Genomic DNA, 24,005 nt, shown 5'->3' with positions numbered 1-24,005 from the left:
ATGTCAGAGGTACATTTTAATCCAGCTCTTCCTGGAACCAGGTATTCTTTCTATCCATTCTATCAAGGGGTCTCTCAAAGAAAAAGGTACAGAAAACTACCAAGACAGAGAGAGAGAAAGAGAGAGAATAGATAGATAGATAGATAGACAGACAGACAGACAGACCGATAGAAGTAGACTGCCAAAAAGGTTTAGAAACTTTTTTATGTTTTACAATTCTTATAATTAATTTTTAATATTTTCTTGTTGAATGTTGAGTTCTAAATTCTCTCCCTCCCTCATCCCCTGAGAAGGCAAGCTATAGGATAACAGTTCTGCACATGAAATCATACAAAGCATATTTCCATATCAGTCACATAAAATAAAAGAAAAAAAGTGAGAAAACTATATTTCAATTTGTACTCAAGGTTCATCAGTTCTCTCATCAGTTCTTTGGAATTGACTAGGATCACTGAATTTACTTAACAGAGTGTACAATTCTTTCAGTTGATCATGATAGAATATTGTTGTTACTATATACAATCTTCTCCTGGTTCTGCTCCCTTCACTTTACATCAATTCATGTAAGTTCTTGTGCATGTAATTCCTTCATTTCTTTCAGCACAATAATATTCCCTCACAGTTATATGTCATAAGTTCTTCATCTGGTCCTCAATTGATAATTTTTAATTCTTTACCACTACAAAAGGAACTTATAAGCACACACATATGTATAGGTATATAGTTTAACCTTTTCCTTTTCTTTGATTTTCTTGGGGTACAAACCTAGTAATGGTTTTGCTGGGTCCAAGTATATTCACAGTTTTAAGCCTTTTGATTTAGTTCCAATTGTTTTCCAGAGAAGTTGAATCATTGTCCTACTTTGCAAGCAGTTCTTTGGTGTGCCTATATTTTTCTCATCTCCTCTAGCTTTTGTCATTTCTGATAGGTGTGGAGTGGTACCTCAGAGTTGTTTTAATTTGTCTTTCTCTAATCAATAGTGACTTAGAACTTATTTTCACATGACTATAGAGAGCTTTGATTTCTTCTTCTAAAAACTACCTTTGTATATCCTTTGACAATATCTCAATTGGGGAATGGCTCTTATTTTTATAAATTTCATTTTCTAATTTTTCTTCTATCTCTCATATTTGATTTTTAAACACCTTTTTGAACCATTCTAGAAATATTGTTTTTAAGGCTGAGACCAATTCACATTTTACTTTGAGGCTTTAGTTGTAGTTGTTTTGACATTATTGTCTTCTGAATTTGTGTTTTGACCTTCCCTGTCACCGTAGTGACTTTCTGTGGTCAGGTTAATTTTTTTTATGTTTGCCCATTTTTTTAGCCTTTAAAAAAAAAAAAAAAAAAAAAAAACTTTGAACTTTATGTTCAAAGGGGATCCTTCTCCCAGAGCACAGGGGATACTGTCCCAAGTTTCAGGGTTTTTTCCTCTTTCCAGAGCTAATTCTGTGGGTCTGTATATTTGTACTTTTTCCAGGTGTAGTTACTGCTTTCCTTGCCTGTGCTCTGCTCTGTGAGTGACCACAAGCATTCTTTTCTACCCTGGAACTGTGGCCAGTGTCACTGCTCTTGCTAGTATTCCTCTAGAATAAGTCTAAAACTGTATGGGTCTAGAACTATTTGTGGGTGATGCAATAGAGTACTGCATCTACTGCCAATAAAGGCTCTCCTTCCAAACAGTTTTCTGACTTTCTCACTGTCTACAGGCTAAAATCTCCAGAAGCTATCACTGCTGATTCACTCATTTCCAAGGTCTGCTGCTGGTTTGCCACAATATGGCCTGCTCTAGATTGTGCTTCACTATCACCCCAATGAGACAAGCCTTTTTTGCTGAACTTCTTAAGTTGTCTGGAAATGGAAAGTTGTTTTACCCCATCTTTTTGTTAATTCTGCCATTTCAAAAAGATTTTGAAGTATTATTTTAAAGTTGTTCAGATGGGAATTTGAAAGAGCTCAGGTGATTCCCTGCTATCTCAGCTCTGTGCCCCCCCTTCCCATTACTATCCAATTTCATTTCTTTTTCCATTTTTTTCCTCTGTCATTCTTATGTCTTTCATTAACTTTTCCAGGAATTCTTATTGGGTTTGAGTTCCAGTAGCATTTTTCTTTGAAGCTTTGTTCATAGTTGTTTTACATTGTTGTCTTCTGAGTTTAATCTTGCTCCTTCTTCTTGTTAATTTGGTTGCTCATTTTTCCATCCTATTTCTTAATTCTGACTCTTATGTTAAAGTTGGCCTCTACTCACCTGGCAGTGAAGAAACACTATCCTAAGTTTCAGGTTTTTCATGCACGTGATTTTCAGAGTTAGTTCTGAGCTAGTTTCAGAGCAAGTTTTCAGTACTTTTGATACGGTATAATGAAGACAGAGGTATGGTCACTAATTTCCTATGCCCTTGTCTTTAATTAAAAAGTATCTTTGGTTCTCTGCAACCACACACCTTCTTTATCTTAGAACGACTAAAAACTGTAACCAGGATCCCTGATCCCTTATAGTGGACCCAAATTTCTCCTGATGATCTCCTAAGTTTTGTTAAGATGAAAAATGTTTCACTCTCATCTTTTGTTGACTCTGCCACTCCAAAATTTGATTTGAAATGTTCTTTTAAAGTTGTTTGGAAGGAAAATGTTGAAAGTTAAACTGGATTGTCTCTATTCTGCCATCTTGGCTCCAACCCCCTGGTCCAGAGAGTCTTAGTCTTTTTGCATCATGACTCCCTCCACAGCTTGGTGAAGCCTATGGACCTTTTCCCACAATGATGCTTTCCCCTCATATTCATGATAGAAGAATGTTACTTTTCAACTAGCAACTCATGAAATTAAGATGTCATTTTCCAAATGTACAGATCCCCTAAAACTCATCCAAAAACTCCTTAAAGGTTCCAGAAGCCCAGATTAAGAACTCCTCCATAGGATGTAAGTATTTTGGGAGAAAGGGCTGTTTTTCCTGGTACATTGCCTTATACATTGAGATTTAGACAAATATACAGAATCAGGATACCAAGTATTCAGTTTGGGAAACAAATAATAATTCAGTTTGGCTGGAAGATAAGATTGATGATGAAGAATTAAACAAACCAAGAAAAATACTTTAGATCTGAATTAATTGTGTTTCGCAAAGATCCAGTTGAGGATTTTGTGTTTAATAGTAGAAGTAAAAGGGAAAGTTTGTAAAATGGGAAATTATGCAAGTTAATAGGATCATAGATTTTAGGGTTGTTGAGGATTTTGGAGGTTAAACAGACCATCTCCTCATTGCACAGATGAGAAAACTGAGGTTAAGATACAAGTTCATGCAGAAATAGGAAAGCCAGAATTTAAACCTGGGTCCTACAATGTGAAATCTAATACCTTCCTACTATAATACAATGCCTCTGCAGTAGAATCCAAATTCAAAAATATAGAGATCTGACAACAGGTCTTTCAGGCTTTCAGTTGGGGTTGCTGAGAGAGAAAGTTGATGGAAAAATTAAACATGGGCAGAGAGCCAAGATTTGGCGGGACCATAAAACTCAAAAGTGGTTGGCAATAATGAGACTAAAGGGGTTTAAATTTGACCATGGAGTAATTGTCCTTTATTGGGACATTCGTAGAAACTATATTCCAAGATATGAATAGATGTGGATAAAGGTCAACATTAGACTTGAATATCTTGCGCAAACAACTCCTGGAAAGCTAGCAGTGAGCTTATTATCCCTCACTGTGACACCAGCAGGATTCCCCAATGTACTGTCCCAGGCTACATCCGTTAACTCAGAAGCCGTATTTCCAATTCATTCAGACCATTCTAACCTGGCTTCAGACTTCTCCCCTGAGGATTTGGAAGTACTTTTCTGATAATAACTATAGGTTCTGACCCATGAGGGGGGACCGTGATTATCTACATAGGTGGTGAGAGTAGGAGAGTTAGTAAGGGCTTAAGAACAGAATGAGAAGACAGTAATGAGGGAGCAAAAGCAGGCAGATTCTGATGTAAGAAGAAAGGAAGGGAGAATTGCTGCAAATAAAAGATAACTGTTTTCCTTTCTCTAGTAAGTATGTATTTTGTCATCCCTCTGTCAAATAGAGTCCTGATTTATGATCTGCAAGAAGAGATTGAAAAACAGTTTGATGTGAAAGATGATTTTCCTGGCAGACACAGCTATTCAAAATACAATGACTGGAGCAAGGTACGGGAGAGAAATCCTACATGTAAAAAGAATACCAAACTCTTCAGCTACACCATTACACACACACACATTGTTTTGTTATATAGTTTTGAATTTTCTCAAAGTACTTCAATCACCTCAAATGGATTCTGCTCTTTAGATTGCTGCTTGGACTCAACGAATGACAGAAAAGAGTCCAGAACTGATCTCTCGTGTTGAAATTGGAAAAACTGGAGAAAACAATCCAATGTATGTTCTCAAGGTAAAAACAAAAATAAATATTTCTTAAGTGGAAGTGGGAGATGGTGGCGATGGAAGCAGCCAACAATTAAGAGAGATCCTGTGGTTTTAGAGCAAAGCTTCTCAAAGTGTAGTCTGTACACCCTATGGGTGCCCAAGACCCTTTCAGGCAGAACTTAGCATCAAGACTATTTTCATAATAATACTAATTATTTGCTTATCCAAACTCTTCCTTTTCCAACTACATTTCTGTGTAAGGATGGATTTTTTTTTCATATGCTTCATGCAAATATCACAACAGATGAAATGCAAAAACAACTCTAAGATTCCACCTGCCTTCTATTAGGCCAGACAACTTAAGCAAATTAAAGAGATCTTCAAAAAGTATGTAAGTCAATGCAATTCCAGTCATTAATATTTTTAATTTTGGAAAATAATTATTTTTCATTTAAAAATGTGTCACATAAACTTGTAATGGATTTGTTACTATTATTTAAAGATGAATTAATAAAAAATTTAGCAGTTTGAATTTTAATACAATATATATCAGTAGAGATAATCCACATAAATGGATCTCCATAAATGGTCTCCAAAGACCTATCTCAATAACTTTGAAAAGTGTAAAAAGGTTCTGAGCCAAAAAAAAAAATTGAGAACTGCCAGCACTGTAGACAGAGAACTAGTCTTTGAGTCAGGAAAACCTGGGTTCAATTTCTTCTCTGATGCATACAAGGTACATGATGGACCAATCCACTTACCCTCTTCATTAACTATCTCCAACTATAAATTATAGAGGAATGGTTGACGTATATTAATGATAGCTTCCTGACCTTAAGTTTTCCACATGGAGGAAATCACAGTTCTACATAAATAAATCTGTTGGTTTTGTTGCAAAATATGTGCTAATTTGAAGATAATAAAATAAATTTTTTAAGAGTTCCTACTAATTTCTTCACATTTGTATTTAACCCAATTACATATCTTGAGATAAGAAATGATGATTATGCTGCAGTGAATAGAGCAAAGGTCCTAAAATCACGAGGACCTGAATTGAAATACAATCTCAGACACTTAATACTTCCCAGTTCTGTGACCCTAAGAAAGAAAGAAAGAAGGAAGGAAGGAAGGAAGGAAGGAAGGAAGGAAGGAAGGAAGGAAGGAAGGAAGGAAGGAAGGAAGGAAGGAAGGAAGGAAGGAAGGAAGGAAGGAAGGAAGGAAGGAAGGAAGGAAGGAAGGAAGGAAGGAAAAGAAAGGAAAGGAAGGAAGGAAGGAAGGAAGGAAGGAAGGAAGGAAGGAAGGAAGGAAGGAAGGAAAGAAAGAAAGAAAGAAAGAAAGAAAGAAAGAAAGAAAGAAAGAAAGAAAGAAAGAAAGAAAGAAAGAAAGAAAGAAAGAAAGAAAGAAAGAAAGAAAGAAAGAAAGAAAGAAAGAAAGAAAGAAAGGAGGGAAGGAAGAAAGAAAGAAAGAAAGAAAGGAGGGAAGGAAGAAAGAAAGAAAGAAAGGAGGGAAGGAAGGGAGAGAGGGGAGAGAGGAAGGGAGAGAGGGGAGAGAGGAAGGGAGGGAGGGGAGAGAGGAAGGGAGGGGAGAGAGGAAGGGAGAGAGGGGAGAGAGGAAGGGAGAGAGGGGAGAGAGGAAGGGAGAGAGGGAGAGAGGAAGGGAGAGAGGGAGAGAGGAAGGGAGAGAGGGAGAGAGGGGAGAGAGGGGAGAGAGGGAAGGAAGGAAGGAAGGAAGGAAGGAAGGAAGGAAGGAAGGGAAAAAAACAAATAGTATTGTTACTTAATCTTGTATTCCACATATGGAAATTGAGGCAGAGTCTGATTAAGCCATTCATTGAAGGTCTTATATTATATAAACTGAATTTATCAGATTTTATGATCTGATATTATACAAACCAAAATAAAAGCTTGAACTATTTATTCTTATGACTTTTCTAGACAAGTTTATGTCAGTGGAAGGAGGGACACTAACAAATAGCAAGCAGAAAAGAGAAAATATACTAAATAAATGGAGGGAGGATGGAGGAGCAAATATCAGAGTCAGTCATCTTTCTGACCGAAGAGTACTAATTTGAAAATGAGAAATACTATAGAAAATAATCTCATCAGCAACTCAGATAGTAGAAAAAAGATTTTGAAAATTAAAGCAAATACCAGATGAAGAAATACAAATTAATAATAACAGGCATGTATATAACATTTAATAGTTTGAAAAGCACTGGTGCCCAGAACATTCCTACTATTATTATTCCCATTGTTATTATGCCATTACTTTTCTCATTTTGCAGATGAGGAAATTAAAGTTTAAGTTACTTACTCAGGGTCACACAGCTAGTAAATATTTGAGGAAACATTAAAACCCAGGTTTATTGATTTCACATCAGTATTCTATTCACTGCACCAAATGGCTGACATAAACAGGGAGTAAATGAAGAATTTCTGTCTATATACTAATGGCCATTACCTGTATTACATGATTCTCCAGTAAAACATAGCAGTACATCCCCACAATTATCCTTTAAGCCTATTAAATAGTTGACTACTAAATAGGACTGAATGAAAGCAATAGTTTATTTAAGTTTATATCCCTCATGAATTTTTTATTACCTGCCTAAGCAAAAACAATGCAGTGAGGGAGAGTGTACCTCACCCCAAGAGAGGATTTCAGTGAGCAGATTAGAGATCTCTAAGTTAAGAAGTGGACAGTGTGTTTACATTTGTGACTTTAAGCAAAGTAAGGCCTCAAATTTCTCTGAAAACAGGTTGGGAAAAAGAGTGGACAGAGAAGGATCATTTTCATGGACTGTGGAATTCACGCCCGAGAATGGATTTCTCCTGCCTTCTGCCAGTGGTTTGTCTATCAGGTTGGTGAAATTGAACCTCTTGACAACTCCCTTCTGAACATCATTCTGCTAGCATTTTTTGGAGTCAATCTGTCCCCTTTAAGTAAGTGCAATTCCACCTGGGCAGATCAGTTTCAATTTGATACTGCCAGGAGATAACATAATCAGAATCTCACTCATTTTTTCAATTTGAAAAAACTAACAATCTTTTAAGCTTCTTTCTCTTACACTAGAAGTTTTCAAAACTGTAGGAAACTTTGTGCCATAATGACACAGGGGCCTATAGGAAGTACTGCCAATTTGCAAACCATTGTGCATAAAAATGTCACTTTTCTTCTAAAGGGCTGAGAACACAAAGCTTTGCTCTCTTTAGACATTTCCAATACCTCAACCTGGAAATTTCCATACTCCTTTGAGTTTCCATTCTAATTCTAAAGAATCTTTTCACAGTAAATTCTCATCGCTAATAGAACCCCCTATTATTCCACCCACTGCTGTTTCCATTGTATCACTAACTATTATCATCTCTTCATCATCTATTTCTACTAGCTATTAGTCTGACAACACATTGATCCCATATACATGCCGATTCCATGGCACTTATGGGCAAGCTCACTGGTTGTGGGACAGATGTTTGTCCCTGGGGGAACATATACTCAAGAGAACTTTTCTCCAGTGTGAGACGGACTGCTTCAGCCCATGACAAGATGTAAATTATAGAGTACCAAAGCTTGTGGACACGTTCACATGTGGCCCCGGGTGAGAGGGGAGAATCTACATTAAAGCAGAGGTCCAGAGTTGACTCCAGAGAACTGGAAAGAATTCAGTTGGAAGGAAGAATTTCTTGACTTCTCTCCAAATCCTTGAACCTTTCCACAGATGGTCTCCATGTTCTGTCCTTTGGATGATTCCTTGTACTTTTGCTAGGGACCCTATCCAATTTCTCCCCATCGTTACATTACAACTAAGGATCAGTATTTTTTGTTGTTATTTTTTTAATTTATAAAATAGAATCCATTTTACTTTTAGCCTTAGTAATACTGATGTTAATCTCCTATCCGAGCTCCATTCTTCCTGGGCCATCAATATTTATTTCATAACATCTCATCTTGCTGATGATGAGATTTTACAAGACAGGACTATGTAACAAACCTTCTTAAAATGTTCTGGATGTTATGGTGTCTTTTTAGCATATTTGTTTGTATTCAATATGGAATTTCAGATGAAAATAACCCAAATTTTAGCTTCAATAAAATTCATTCTTTCAATGAGAATTTATTGAAAAATGTTTATGTGAAAAGCACTACATTAGGTTCTAGGGGATAAAACAACAAATAAAATACTATGCTTGTCCTCAAAGAGTTTATGTTCTACCTTTGAAAGCTGCTAAAAATTTGGTTAGGGCCAGAATTTACTACATTTCCTTTTTTCTCTCTGCTCTACAGGCAGCCAAAACCTATGGGAAAAACAAAATAATGACAAAGCTTCTGGACAGGCTGAATTTTTATGTTCTTCCTGTATTCAACATTGATGGCTACATCTGGAGTTGGACAAAGGTATGAAGGCTCTTTATTTGGATGTTTCCAATCCAATGTGATTATACTAAATATAACAAGTATGTATTAAATATAAGCAAGAATGTTCCAAGTAAAGCAAATTAATAATTTCATTTAGGTTTTATGTTAATATAATTCACTCTCTCCAAAGTCAGAATGGCATAAGAAGAATATAAGTTGCAGGCTGAGGGGCAAGCATGATCCTGGTTAAATGCATGGTGCCTGATTCTAATAATGTGTAACCTTGGAAAAACTATTCTAAAGGAAAATGGAAGTAAATGATCAAAATGTGAACTCAAAAAAATTAAATCTTCAGAATCAAGCTTTAGAGAGATGCAGAAAAAAAAAAAATCACAGCCAAGGTATTCATTGTACTACATCCTTTGAGAGAAAATGTAAGGTAAAATCCCTGAAGGTATCATTTCTTAATGGACCAAAGAAAGGAATTGAAAATATTAGTGATTATTTTTAAATGGGCCTGTGAAATGCATGAAATGAAATACCTTTCTGTCTATTGAGAAACAAGACCAACACCAATAATGCTTATTTTTCTGAATGAAATGATTCAATTTTAAGGTCTTCTAATTTGAGCTGAGATCTTTTGATCAGAATTTGTTAAAGTAATTAATATAATGTAATATAATGGTTAGCCTACAGAGAGAAAACTATACAGAATCCTTTCTATAGAAAATATAGAAAATGAATACTGTCATTTTCTCATGTTAAAAATTAACAAATAATTATTTGGGAATTTTAAATAATATTTTCCCAATTACATGTCAATAATTTTAGCACTCATTTTTACAAGATTTTGAGTTTCAGATTCTCCTCCTTCTAGCCTTTCCTCTTCCTAAAATGGTAGGTAATTTGATATATATAGGTTGTATATGTGCAATTATGTAAAACATATTCACTTGTTAGTCACAGTTGTGAAAGAAGAAGCAGATCAAAAGTAAAAAGCAAAATTTAAATACAGTGAAAATCTTCTTCAATCTGCATTCAGAATACATCAGTTTTTTATCTGGATATAAACAGTATTTTCCATCATGGGTCCTTTGTACTTGTCTTAGATTACTGTGTTGCCGATCATCATACAATGTTGCTAATACTATGTACAATGTCTTCCTGGATCTGCTCATTTCACTTTACATCAGTCCATACAAGTCCCCCAAGGTTTTTCTGAAATGTGCCTGTTTGTCATTTCTTATTGCATAATAGTATCCTATTACATTCATGTACTACAGCTTATTCAGTCATTCCTCAATTGAAAATCATTCCCTCAGTTTCTAATATTTTCCCCTTACAAAAGGCTATTATAAATATTTTTGCACGTGGTAGGTCCTTTTTCTTTGTTAACGATCTCTTTGGGAAACACACCGTTTTGTTGCCCTTTGTTCTCCAGAGCAACTCTACCAACTTGGCATGCTAGGATCCCAATTTTCCCATGTTCTCTCCATCATTTATCATTTTCCTTTTTTGTCAAATTAACCAGAGGGATACACATGCAAAAATTAAAACAATCAAATAATCAATAAACATTTATTAAGCACCTACTATGTGCTCTTAAACATAGTGCTAAGCCCTGGGGATACAAAAAAAAGTAAAGAGTCCCTGATTTTAAGGCATTCACAAATCCAATAGGAATAAGGACAACACAAATAGCTATGTACAAACAAATAACCCACAGAATAAATTATAAATAAGCAAAAGAGGAAAGACATTAGAATTAAGGAGGATTGAAAAAGAATTCTTGTACATGGTGAGATTTTAGCTGAAACGTGAAGAAAGCCAAAAAATGGAGAGGAAGAAGAGAATCTCAGACATGAAGAGTAGTCAGAAAAAATCCCTACATTCTGAAATGGATTTTCTTGCTTGAGGAACAGCGAAATGGCCACTTGATCACAGAGTGAGTAATAGGCTACCACTGGGGAGTTCTTTTTGGACCAACTCTGGCCAAAAATTAGGGTATCCTTGAGCATTGATTCAAGAACTGTTCCATGTAAAAGAGCTAAAAGAACATGAGACAAAAGATTCCTAGTCAGAATAAAATAGACCAGTTGGAAAACCTGGGCTTTTCATTTCCTAGGTAAAGACTAGTAGGTTTCAAGTGATAAGAGGTAGGAAAAACTATAAGAAATTGGGGGAATTAGGCATGTTATAGGGACAGAACAAGAAGAAAACAAAACAGCATAATAGGAAGAAAGAATGTTAGTTTCATTATCCAAGGACTTGGGATCAAATCCTACATCTTAATCTTTGAATAAGCTACTGAATTTCTCTGGATTTCCATTTCCTCATCTGTAATTAAGATTTGGCCCCTGCCAAATCTAAACCCAAGATCCCATAAAATTATGACTGTTAGATAACTTTCAAAGTTTAAAAATATGACATGCATTATATTCATGAGTTTCAAACTAATTGAATTATCTGTATCCATCCCTATGAAAAGCAACAGTGGTGAAAATATTTAAAAATTAACTAGAAGGCAATCCCCATGTAAAGCAATGAGGAATAATTATAAAGAAACACAGAGTTAAATGTGAAACATCCAGTTCATAAGACAGTCCCATTTTCAAAATTGGCCCCAATGCATGTCAGCTGGATTTGTTTTTACTACCTGGTAACCAAGTAGATGTCAGCTAGTCCTTTTGACCTATTCATTGACCTATTCAGAACTGTCCAATCACTGCTGTAAAATGACCACTTAAGCCCATCCATGATTTTTTTTCCCATAGGACCGAATGTGGAGGAAAAACAGAGCAAAGACTTACATACCTACTTGTATAGGCATTGACCTCAACAGAAATTTTAATGCCTCATGGGACTGTAAGTAGTAGACAATTTTAAGATAAACTGTAGATCTGTGTTGAGGATCAGAGTGTAAAATTAGCTCTACCACTGATTTTATTTTCAAATCCATATTGGGTGGGAGAAGGAATAAAGGAGGCCAAAAAAGGTAAAGAGGGGAGGACGGAGAAAGGGAGAGGAGCCACTTTAGAAAATAAGTGTTTTTTGTCCTTGGGGATGCAACAATGTAAGAGAGGAATGAGACACAAATATAGATAACTATATTAAATATATGCATAAGTGCAGCGGATTTATCCAAAAGAAACCCAAGAAGGAAGCTCATCACCAACATTAGAATGGGCCAAGGGGGCAGTCACATATTAAAGATCCAAGGAGGAAGTGGCCATGAATTGGGTATTAAGAAATATTAAGGAAATCAATAGACTCAGCTAAGGAAGAACATTCCCATATAGAGAGAACAGAGGCACAGAAATCACGAAAACACAAGACCATTTGGTAATTAGGACACCAAAAATTGAGAAATCTGACTTACACTATGGTTTTCTTGTATATAAAACATTTTTAGAGGGATATTGTAAAGACTAATTGGTTAATTTAGGATTGCTACCATGATGTTTTGGATAACACTGGCCTTAGGGTCAGGAGAAACCTTGCTTATAATTCATCTTCTAGAACTTGGTAGCTGTATAACGGTAACCAAATCAAATAATCTCTCTGAGGCTCAGTTTCCAGATCTGTAAAGTGAGGATTATAGTCCTTCCTTAAGAAGATTGTCATGAAGATCAAATGATGGAATGCTTTAAAAAGTGTTTTGCAAACCTTAAAGGGCAATATAAAACACTATGAAATACTTTGTTTCTAAGAAATAAAACAAAAAGCTCATATACATCCAAATTGACTAGAAAAGTTGCCTGATGTTCCAAAATACCATTTATCTGGAATGAAGTTTCAGTTCTTTTTTTCCTTTGTGGGAGAGAAGTTGGAGAAATTTAATACAGTAGTAGTAAAGCATCCCTCTTGGGAAAGCTGATATACTGGCTCCTTCTCAATTTGCCACCATCCCCAAAGAGATAAGAACTCTTGCCAAATAATACAGTGTACTAGAAATTCAGATTAACCCCAAATCCATCCTATGTTCTCCTTACTCATTTCCAGTCACAAACCAAGTATATATTTCCAAGCACTTTTTTTTTCTTCTATATTTCCCCTGGCTAAATCCTTTTCTTCTGAAATGGACCTCATTCATTCTCCGTGATGGTAAGCCAGAGTTAATGAAATAAGGACAAATTTTCCTGGAGTTAAGTTCAGTTGATAGTGCGTCTAGAACTCATTCATCAGTCATGAGACATTTATTAAGTACACATAATGTGTACTCTGTGCCACATAATGGATCTACAAAAACATAAATGAAATCATTTTTGTCCCCTAAAAAACTTATATTTTATCAGAAGAAGCAGCATATACATATAAATGCATATATGAAATATATACAAAATATAAACAATATAAACTGAAAGGAGAGTTATCAGGAAAGGTTTCATACATAAAGTGGCCCTTGAGGTAAGATCTTAAGGAAACAAGAAAATAAGTTACATTTTTAAAAGTTAATTTGAAAAAATTATAAATAAAAATAAAACTTATAAATAAAAAAGTTAATATGAACTAATTTTAATTAGAAAAGTCTGTAAGAGCTGAAGTTGATAGCTTTTGTGAGCACCATTCCCAGGATATTGGAAATGTAGGAAAGATGGGGGAGGAGGAGTTGCACTAAGAAGGGCGATTGCAATCTGATGTATTTGGACAATTTCCTTTTTATATGAAATTAGACTCCAGTGATATTTGAAAGTAGAGGTTAGGAACAAGATAGAATGTTGAAAAGTGTTAGTAATCAGTTAGTCAAATAGCATTCATTAGGATTCTACTTTATTCCAATCTCTTTGTTAAGTACCTAAAATATAAAGAAAGGCCAAAAATAAAACATTTCTGCTCTTTAGAAGCTCACCAAAGAGATAACATAATAATAACCATATAAAAACAAGATATACCCAGGAGTAGTCTCAGAGGGAAAGCGTTAAATCAAGGAGGACATGGAAAGGTATCATTCAGAAGGCAGGACTTTACAAGAAATTGAAAGAAACCCAGAGTAGGAGGAAGAACAATCCAAGCAATGGGAGAATGGCCAGTGACAATACTAAGATTCAAGAGCTAGTGCATTGTGTGTAAGGAATAACCAGATGTCCAGGGTTATTGGATCACATAGTCAATGGAGAGTAATAAGCTGTAAGAGGACAAGAAAGTTAGAAAAAGTCCAGGTAATAAAGAGCTTTCAAAGACAAACAGAGGTAGGAAAAATTTGAACTGTTCAATAAAGAGATGGACTGCTCCTGAAAGTACTGAACTCCGCATCAGTTTTTATTTTATGTCTGATTTTGGAGCTAACAGGAACATTTAAATCAGAGGAGACATAAGCCATGATGATGGGGTTCAGACTATGAATAACCCCATCCTTTGTGTGTTTTTTCTTTTTTCATAGCTGATCCATGGACAAATCGCCCTTGTGCAGAAATATATAGAGGAACGGCACCAGAGTCCGAGAAAGAGACTAAAGCGGTGGTTAACTTCATTCAAAGTCACATTCATGCAATTGAAGCCTATGTTTCCATCCACGCCTACTCCCAGATGCTCATGTTTCCTTATGGCTACACTAAGGTCATGACACCAAATCATGAGGAACTGGTAGATTTTTGTTTTTGTTTTTGTTTTTTTAATGATGTCTCCAATTTGCACACTTCTACCACCAATGTCCTCTGACCCAATCTTTATTAATGCACCTTCATAAGCAAAGCAACAGTGATGTATTTGTTTTTAAAAACATTATTCTTAAGTTTTACAAATCGATATTATGTCTGGACAATGCAAGGCAACAACTTTTATCTGTGAAAATCACCTGATTCCAGCATTAGTTGAGCTCTTGGAAATATTTTGAGGTTTGTATTTGTAGTATTGGGCAGCCAACACACAGAATGCTGGGCCTGGAGCCAGGAGGATCTGAGTCCCAATGTGACCTCAAATACTGTGTTAACCTGAGCAAGTCATTTAACCATTTGTCTCAATCTTTGTCTGTAAAATGAGCCAGAGAAGGAAATGGCAAAGTATCTTTGTCAAGAAAATATAAAAACCAAGAATTTCTTTCTGCACCCTTCCATTCCCATAGACACAGCTCTATTGAAGCTTTATAAATAGGATGAAAATCATTCCTCTGGGGAAGGAACAGTAGAAGTGTTAGTTCATAATAGTAATGTTAGAGAAGCACCGATAATATCAATTTTATAACAGTAGGGCGCTTCGATAGATGGCAGAAAGTATTAGATGTTGAAGGATCAGCAAGAAAACGGGAAGGACAAAAAGGTAGGAAGAAAGAATTCTTCCAGCCCCCTTACTTGAGGAAGGCAGCATCTCTGGGGTTGAGAAGGCTATGAGGAATATAAAGAAAGATTAAGCTAGGGTGAGAACAAAGGTGAGGCACCTTTATGTTGGGTGAATCCCCATCCTTGGATTGCACTCTCTCCTCACCTCTGCCTTTTGGCATATTTGGTTTCCTTCAAGACTCAGCTCAAATTATCTTCTTCACGAAGCTTTTCTTGATCTTCTCTATTTAGGAACTCCAACACATGTGATTAAGGCAGTGAGACACAATAGAAAGGGTATCGGGTCAAGAGAACAATGTACACAGTGTCACAATAATATAATTGATAATGACACAAAAGGGAATTGAACTCTGACAAACCGTAGTGAATAATCACAGTCTGAAGAACTGTGAGTGCTCAGTAGAGAAGTAAGGAACAGCAGATGTGGAATATGGTGTACATTGTTAAATATTGTCAAGCTGTGTCAGTTGGCTTTGCTTATACGTTCTTTGTTCAAGGAAAGGTTCAATGGTGAGGGAGGGACAAGGTTAAAGGAGGACCGCTAGTGCCCTCTTTCCTAAAACTACCTTGTATTCATTCTTCACATTTGTATGTAAGGGGGTGACCCTTGACAACTCCCTTGTGTGGGGCATGTCTGCTTCTGAGAAAAGCAGTTGTTAAGTCTGCCTTGACAGTTCACTTGGATGTGGCGTAATTCTGCTCAGGACTTCTAAGTAACTAAGATGAGTCTCACTCATCATTCTGAAATAGTATTTGCTATTTGTATAAGACGAATGATAGCATGTTAGAAAACACAGTTTGTCTCAGTGATTTGCATGTGAAAATTCCAAAAATTGTAGGTCTTTTAGGTTAAGAATTTAGAATATATGAACACCAGAACTGTTCGGTGATTCTGTTGTGATTACAAGACAAATGTAATTTACCTGATTTTAGACAGAAGATAAGGATTTGATTACTAATCATAAACTAAGGTAAAGTGTTAAAACAGGAAGGACAGATTTCAGAGACATGTTAAATACCCTAATTTCTCTCTCTCTCTCTCTCTCTCTCTCTCTCTCTCTCTCTCTCTCTCTCTCTCTCTCTCTCTCTCTCTCTCCCCACTGTCAGTTTGTCACTATGAAATCTGGTTGGCTAGGGAGGAACTGGAGTTATTGACAATCACTGCTAAGAAGGGAGAAAAAATCTTCTACTCTCTATTTTTACTTGCTGCAAAGAAGAAAATCAAGTAGGAAAAAAACACCCTATTCCCTGTTATAATTTACTATTGAATAGAAGAGGTGATAGAAGATAATTCTCTGCATTGTCCCTGTCATCACTGAGAAGTAAAACAAAGCCTTCAAAGAGCAGAATTGGAGAACTTTATGCTAACTTTCTAATATGGTTCATCACCTTTTCTTAATTTAGGAAATAGAGCATATCGATACTGCAGCTAAAGGTATTAATTAAACATCAATCCAGGAGTGATACATTCTATAGCTGTTGATGAGATTACAGAAAATCTAGCTGAGCAGAGGAATTATTTGGAAGCAGAGAGGTAACTAGAATATTGACTGGTCTGGCTGAGGCCGCATATCCAGGGAGGATTTTGTCAAGCATAAAGTGAATCAGTTCAGGTTAGCAAGAGAGATATCTATAAGGCACAAAAGATTTACTCAAAGTTTCGTGAAGAGTTTCAGAGACAGAAAGAAAACAACAAATTCTAGAATTCTAGAAATATGATTTTCACTGAGCTTATATTTATTCCTTACATGTCTCTTGATTCACCAGAAATCAAAATGTGTTTTACTGTCCCAACATATATTATTGCATTGGTGGGAGAGTTTGATTGAGATTGATAGGTGGAATGATTTGTAAATATCATCTCCTTGTTTTGCATTTTCAGTAGATGTTTTGGTTATGATAATTGAGAATTAATAGCTGATTTGTTCAGGGAAGTACACCAATGGGGCTCATGGATTATCCATGCTAATAAAAAGAGTTACCCACAAGTATTAAAGAACTCTGAGTTATTGCTGTAGTCACAGGATCCTTTATCCATGAGGAACCAACTAACTTGCCAAAATATACAAATGAGGTGAATGAGCCCAACCCAGCTTGTGGAAAGACTCGAGGGTTGTTGATACACTATTGGAGGTAGTTAAGTAGCTCAGCAGCTAGACTAGTCGGAAAGACCTGAGTTCAAATCTCACCTCAGACACTTACTATCTGTGAGTAGGTAAGTCATTTAACCGTTTTTTTTTTTTTTTCTTTAATCCAGTGGCAAAGAAAATGCCAAATCACTCCAATATCTTTGGCAAGAAAACTCCATGGATGTTATGGTCCATGGAGTCATGAAGAGTTGGACACAACTGATCTACAACAATTTCTCTATGGGTTACATGTATATAATGACTCTCCCATTAGACTATAAGCTTCTTGAAGACAGGGATTGATTCATTTTTTTCTTTCTATATCAGGAATTAATCCACTTCTTGACACATAGTAAGTTGCTAATAAATGCTTGTTTATTGATTGATTTGGGTGAAATCATTTGCTATTTAGATTATGTCGACATTGTGTAGACATACTCAACTGGAAAACATTTTAGATGGGTCTCCACTGTGCCAGATCACCTGTTAAGTTGATTTCCACTGAATCTATCAATTGTTTGGATACTGGATAAACATATTATTAATCTTCCATTTTTTCTTTTCTTTTTTCTCCAGTTTAAAATTTCCAGAATTGCCACAGAAGCTTTAGCATCTCGATATGAAACACAATATGTCTATGGACCCATTGCAACAACAATTTGTGAGTCTTCACTTTGTTTTGTTTTAATAAGTGGGTATTTGAGAAACAGCATGACATAGTGGGTAGAGAGCTGGCCTCTGTCAGAAATTCAAGTGCTAGATTCAAGTTCTTTCACACTGTGTGACACTAGGCAAGTCATGTATTTTCTCCATGCTTAAGCCACTCTCTGAGACTGTAACTTGCCTAGAAGATATCAATCTATATTGATAAAGATAGTTTCTTCATGGTGGAATTTTCTATCACAGTGAAACCACGGGTCTACTCACTATCCATGTGTAGACATAAATTGTTATATTTTCATATGTTTGTGTTATAATAACTACATAACCAGGAAATTCCATCTCTGCTTGACAATCCAAGATTAAGTCCAAGAAAAACAGAAACTACAGGAATGTAGATTTTAGAACCAGAAGGGATTTTACAAGTCATTTAGTCCAGTTCTCTCACTTTACAGATGAGGAAACAGAGGCATAAAGTGCTAAAGTGACTTGCCCAGGGTCACACTGTAATTAGTATTTAAAGAGAGAATTAAAGCCAGATTTTCTGACTCCAAGTTCTAAACCTTATGTGACTATTTTCTAACTAAGCATTATTAAAAACTTATGTGTCAGGAACAGTTAGGATGTAGAAACACAAAAATAAAAATTAAATAGTCACGTCCCTCAAAAAATCTATATACTAGAGGGGAGTCAACATAGAGAACACAATGTCATTATGAACACTATTGCGTTGAAATGCAAAGTCTTGGCAGCTAGGTGACATAGTATATGTATGGAAGTAAAAATCATAGCAGAAAACACAGACCTGAATTCAAATCCTACCTCAGATACTTACCAGCTATGTGAGCCTAAGTAAATCATTTTTCCTGTCACAGCTTCAGTCTCCTCATCTGTAAAATGGGAATAATAATAAGCACCTCAAAGGGATTTTGTGCAGATCAAATGAGGTAACATAGTTAAACCACTTTGTAAATCTTAAAGTGCTATATAAATCAATAAAAAAGACATGGGGCAGCTAGGTGACACAGTGGATAGAGCACCAGACCTAAAGTCAGGAGGACCTGAGTTCAAATCCAGCCTCAGACACTTAACGCTTCCTAGCTGTGAGACCTTGGGCAATTCACTTAACCCCAATTGCCTCAGCAAAAAAAAAAAATTAATAATAATAATAATAATAATAATAATAATAATAATAATAATACAAAGACATATGTGGGTTGGAGGGAGAAGAGAAGTGAACATGAAAAAGGATCTTAGTCCTTGAGGAACTAAGACAATGACCTTGCGACCTTCCTGGAAAACACATTGTATAATGAGGTCCTAGATTTTGAGGAGAAGGAACCTTAGGGATGATACATACCATAAGGCCAGGGCTTTTAAACTAGTTAGTAACTAAAGTAGTATTTTAACCCAGATCTCATTTCTAATCAGTAATCTATCCATTATACCACCCCGATAAGCCAGGGAAGTAGCATTCATTAAGATCATACCATGTACCAGAAATTGTGCTAAGCATATGAGTCAGGGACTCAAGAGTCTTTGTATTTTCCCTCCCAGACTGACTCAAGACCCAGGATGACAACTAGAGAAAGTTGACCAAAGGAAGGTCACATATAGAGGGAAAAGTCTTGTTTGTGAAGTTGTACCCTGGCACATGGTACCTAGTAGGATGCTAGATAATGAAAGGCCCAAGGGAATATACTATCTTTTAGATTTTATATCTTGTAGATGAAAGGTATATTACTGATAGCCTTATTGTCATTTGAGGTATCATCGCCTTTAGAGCTATAAAGAACCTTGGAAAGCATCTATTCCAGGAGTTCTTAACCTGGAATCTGCAGATTTCAGGGGAGTCTGTAAACACGAATGGAAAAATACTTAGAACTATTCTACTATTTTAATTTTTAAAAGATTTTTTTATTTTTAAATTATTATAATTGTTTCCTTTGTAATCTTATCTATTTTAATTAATGTGTTTAAAAGCATTTTGAGGAGTCTTAACTATTGAGGTGCTTAATAAATGTTTATTGATCAACCAATCCTATTTCCTCTTCTGAAAATGGGGAGTTGAACTAGATAACTTCTAAGGACCCCTCTACTCTTTTTTCTGTGAAGCCATTGCCCATCAAAGGCCAATGCATTGACCAAACCATAATGGCACCAGAACATGAGGCTGTATTGATGAGAATACAGATACATAGGTAGATAAATGAAGAAACTGCAGATTATATTCCATCCATTCTATCTGGAATGATGCACATTTTTGTAGCTACCTCTCTAGTCTGCCCTTGCTTTCTAACTTCCATGGTTTTTCTTTGCAAATTAAGGTTTGTAAAATGTAACAATTGCCATCATGTATCACAAAAAAAAAATAATAAGACATTCCTCTAAGCCCCAATGCATTAGTAGAGGAAAATTACCACAAATGACTGCCTACCATTAGTGTATATCTTCTCCATTTAGTGTCATTAATCCAAATGGGAAATTTTACAGAAAGAAAACTATTCCATATGGAATAAAGATGTTCTCCATAATCTTTGGAAATGCCAACCATTTCTAAAAATCAGTCATTAATACCACCATGGAACCACCATGAAAAAATTAGCCAAGGTTTTCCCAAAATACCCATGTGCACACAACTACTCTAGCCATCCTAATGTTCATTTGCCTGTTTGAGTAGTGATGTAGGAGAGAAGCTTTAGTCAGTATATGTCCATCCACTTCATCAGTTGTCCCTAACTTGTAGGGCAATTGTGATTAAATGAAATAAAATATAAGATACTACATTGACTGTAAAGTTCCATGGTTTCAGATACACTACTACTGATCTATTTCAAACTTATAGGCTGTGAAGGGAAGAAGAAAAAAGAATAATCAGTTATATAAAGCCTACTGCACACAGGCACTATGCTAAGTGTTTCTACAAATATGATCTCATTTGATCTTCACTACAGTCCTGTGACATAGGGGCTACTATCCTCCCATTTTACAGATGAGGAAAATGAGGTTAAGCGAATTGCTCAGGGTCACAAAACTAGTTAGTTTCTGAGACTGGATTTGAACTCATTCCTTCCTAACTTCAGGTGCAGGGTTCTACCCATTGCACCCACCAGTTGCCTGAACAAGAGCTATAGAGTCTGAGAGATTATACTCTAGGTAGAGTAAAATCTGTAAAGGGAAAGGGTGATGAGAAAGGATGGTCAGAGGGAGAAAATGAAGCACTTTTAAAGGACATAGGGAAATATAAATTCAAGTGTTATGGAATGTAAATCAATTAAATCATAGTTTTCCTGAAAAGATTAAAGTAAAGAATAATCCAAAAGTCCTAAGATTTTTAAATCATTTAAGAGTTGGACTGTATTAAGACTTTGGGGAACTTAACAAGTAATAGTACTATTATTGTTGTTCATTGGATAATATTTATCAAGAGGCAACAAATTAGCAAACTTTATATGTGTTGACACTTTATTTCTTCATCCTCCTCCACACCAAACATTTGTTGGATTTCAGTCTTAAAGCTTCTTTTCCTTGCCTAGGGGCACGTTTATTTAACAATTTTCTTTGAGGCCTGTTCCTGTCTTCAAAAGATATTTGTGAAGTTTGATGGGTTGTGTTTTAGAAGTCAAGTTCCTAAAGAACACAGTTAAATAAATAGATCATGAGATTGATCATAAAAAAGATGAGAGGTTATATGTTTCCTTAGTTTAACTTATTTTATACATTTGATCTTTCACTCATAAAAATATTTTCCTTCATCTCTTAATCTTAAATTCATCTTAATAGTAAGATGCTGTTTCTTTCTCTCTTTTTCTCTCTCTTTCTGTGTGTGGATGTGTGTGTGTGGATGTCTGTGGATGTATGTGTCTTCCCTCTCTCTCTGTTTCTGTATCTGTCTATGTCTTTGTCTCTGTCTCTGTTTATCTCTCTGTCTCTCTCTGTGTGTATATGTATGTGTGTCTCTGATTCTCTCTATATATGTGTATATATATATATATATATATATATATATATATATATATATATACATATATATTTGAGGAAAATGAGGTTAAGTGACTTGCCCAAGGTCATTAATAAATAGCATATATATATGTAAATATATATATATGATTTCATTGATATGCATCCCATAATCCCTGTATCCATTAAAAATGCTTCATTTATAATTGCTCTAATGTCAATGAACACATTTTCATTCATGTGGGCCTGTGTATACAGGTAACATTGTAGAATGGAGTCAAAGTCACATATCAAGAATATTTGAAATATTATCCTATTTGCATTATTTAAGTCACTAAAAGCATATTTTTGCCCACTGTTGATTGGTTTTGCCTAAATAAGATATCCAGCAAAATAACCTTCAAGAGAGCAGTATTGTCTCATTTCTATCTCAATACCTCAGCTTCCTGGTCAATGCTATTATTACTCCAGAATTTAGGAATGATAAGATGGAGTTTGGTTATCATATATTGATAACACTGGAAGATAATATTTCATTGGCTATACCAGCATTAATGCTGTAGATAATATGTATAATTTCCTTTTGTTATCTAACTTTGCTCTAGTAAATTTCTTTCTTAAGGGAAAAAAATTATTAACAGTTCCCTCCAATATAATATTTATATTTTACAGATCCAACCTCAGGCTCATCTATAGATTGGACTTACGACCTTGGCATCAAGCGTTCATTTGCTTTTGAGCTCCGAGATAGAGGAAGATATGGTTTTCTCCTCCCAGAATCACAGATTAAGGCAACCTGTAAAGAGACCATGTTGGCCATCAAGTCTATTGCCAAGTACATCCTTAAGAATCCTTTGTAAACATTTTTTCATTCTATAATAAGCCAATTAATTCCCTTTTCATTGTCATGTAACTTCCATACACTCTCTTAGTCATTGATGGATTATCTATATCACTTGAAAAATTTTTATCCTCAAATCTTAATAACTCCATTCAACTAATTCCTTTATCCATTCTGTTACTCACTCATCTTTTGCTTGCCGTAGTATACAATGCAACAAAGTGAATTGAATCAAGAAAAACAAAAGGCCTTTGATCCCTTTCCCTGGAAAAGATAAAGACTGAGTCAAAAATAAAGGGCTACTGGGGCAGCTAGATGGTATAGTGGATAGAGCACCTGCCCTGAAGTCAAGGAGGATCTGAGTTCAAATTTGACTTCAGACATTTAACACTTCCTAGCTGTGTGACCCTGGGCAAGTCACTTAACCCCAATTGCCTCAGCAAAAAAAATAAATAAGTAAAATAAAGGGCTGTTCTTTAGCATTCTACAGAATTGATTTTCTGATAGTGTTTATTATATATTACTGCTTTACATTAATCTAGAAGGAGCTACTATTTCTTCCCTGCACAGAGTGGATTGCAAAAAAAAAAAAAAAAAAAAAAAATAGATTTAGAGACTTTGAGTTTTCTATGACTTCAAAGCTCATTTAATCTAACCTAGTCATTTTACCAGTGAGGAAACAGAAGCCGAGAAAAGTGAAGCCAATTGTGAAGTCATGTAGCTAATTAGTGGCAAAGCTCACATTCCTTCTCAGGGCTTTTAATATCTAGTCTAAAATGTGTCTTTTCACTCCTCCTGAATCACATTTTTCCATCATGCTTTCATTTTTACGTTGCAATTTCCAGAACAACAAATAGAGCTATATATCCTTTTCTTCCCCCATCAAAAAAAGATTAAAACTTTAAAAGATATATTGACTAGTTAAGATTCTTATTAAGTTGTGTTTTCATTCTTATTAAGGCTTGACTATACATTGTATCATTGTGTTAAGAATTATTTGAAATATTCATAAGCTTAATTTCTCAATGTATATTTGTTGAATTAGCCAAAGTAAATATGGCTTATATCTTTATATAGCAACAAAACTATACTATAGCAGGAAATAAAATTATCTGTAATGGAAAAATGGAAAGCCTCTTTTTTATCTTCAAGCCAATTCTCCCCAACACATTTTTCATTAATTTGTGAAATTTACAGTCTGCCATATTTTGCCAAGATTTCCTGCCAAAGCTCTATGCTGCCATGTGCCAAGACACAGTGAGTTCTGGACTATGATGTGAGTCCTTCCCTGGTTCAGAGAAGAGCTTATTGGAAAAGATTGTTTTAGGAGTAATCTTCTATGCTACGGGTCTAACCTAGGATTTTCAGGTAAATCTCCTTATAGTTTGCAGCAGCAAGG

At 35.4% G+C, this 24,005-nt stretch overlaps 1 protein-coding gene across 1 annotated transcript in view; it reads left to right on the top strand.

Moving 5' to 3' along the window:
• Positions 1-23,732, top strand: part of CPA3 (carboxypeptidase A3) — a 31,317-nt gene extending 7,585 nt beyond the window's left edge. Inside the window, exons 4-11 of the mRNA XM_074298380.1 lie at positions 4,067-4,169; positions 4,309-4,410; positions 7,144-7,245; positions 8,670-8,780; positions 11,516-11,606; positions 14,122-14,324; positions 17,722-17,806; positions 22,438-23,732. Coding sequence (XP_074154481.1) covers positions 4,067-4,169; positions 4,309-4,410; positions 7,144-7,245; positions 8,670-8,780; positions 11,516-11,606; positions 14,122-14,324; positions 17,722-17,806; positions 22,438-22,625 — 985 coding nt within the window. The 3' untranslated portion in view covers positions 22,626-23,732. The remainder of the gene's footprint in view (positions 1-4,066; positions 4,170-4,308; positions 4,411-7,143; positions 7,246-8,669; positions 8,781-11,515; positions 11,607-14,121; positions 14,325-17,721; positions 17,807-22,437) is intronic.
• Positions 23,733-24,005: the final 273 nt, after the last annotated feature.

This window comes from Sminthopsis crassicaudata, chromosome 3 (assembly GCF_048593235.1).
Source record: "Sminthopsis crassicaudata isolate SCR6 chromosome 3, ASM4859323v1, whole genome shotgun sequence".
Classification (NCBI taxonomy): Eukaryota; Metazoa; Chordata; class Mammalia; order Dasyuromorphia; family Dasyuridae; genus Sminthopsis; species Sminthopsis crassicaudata.
The sequence above is the reverse complement of the archived record's forward strand: the minus strand, read 5'-3'. Positions and strand labels throughout refer to the sequence as shown.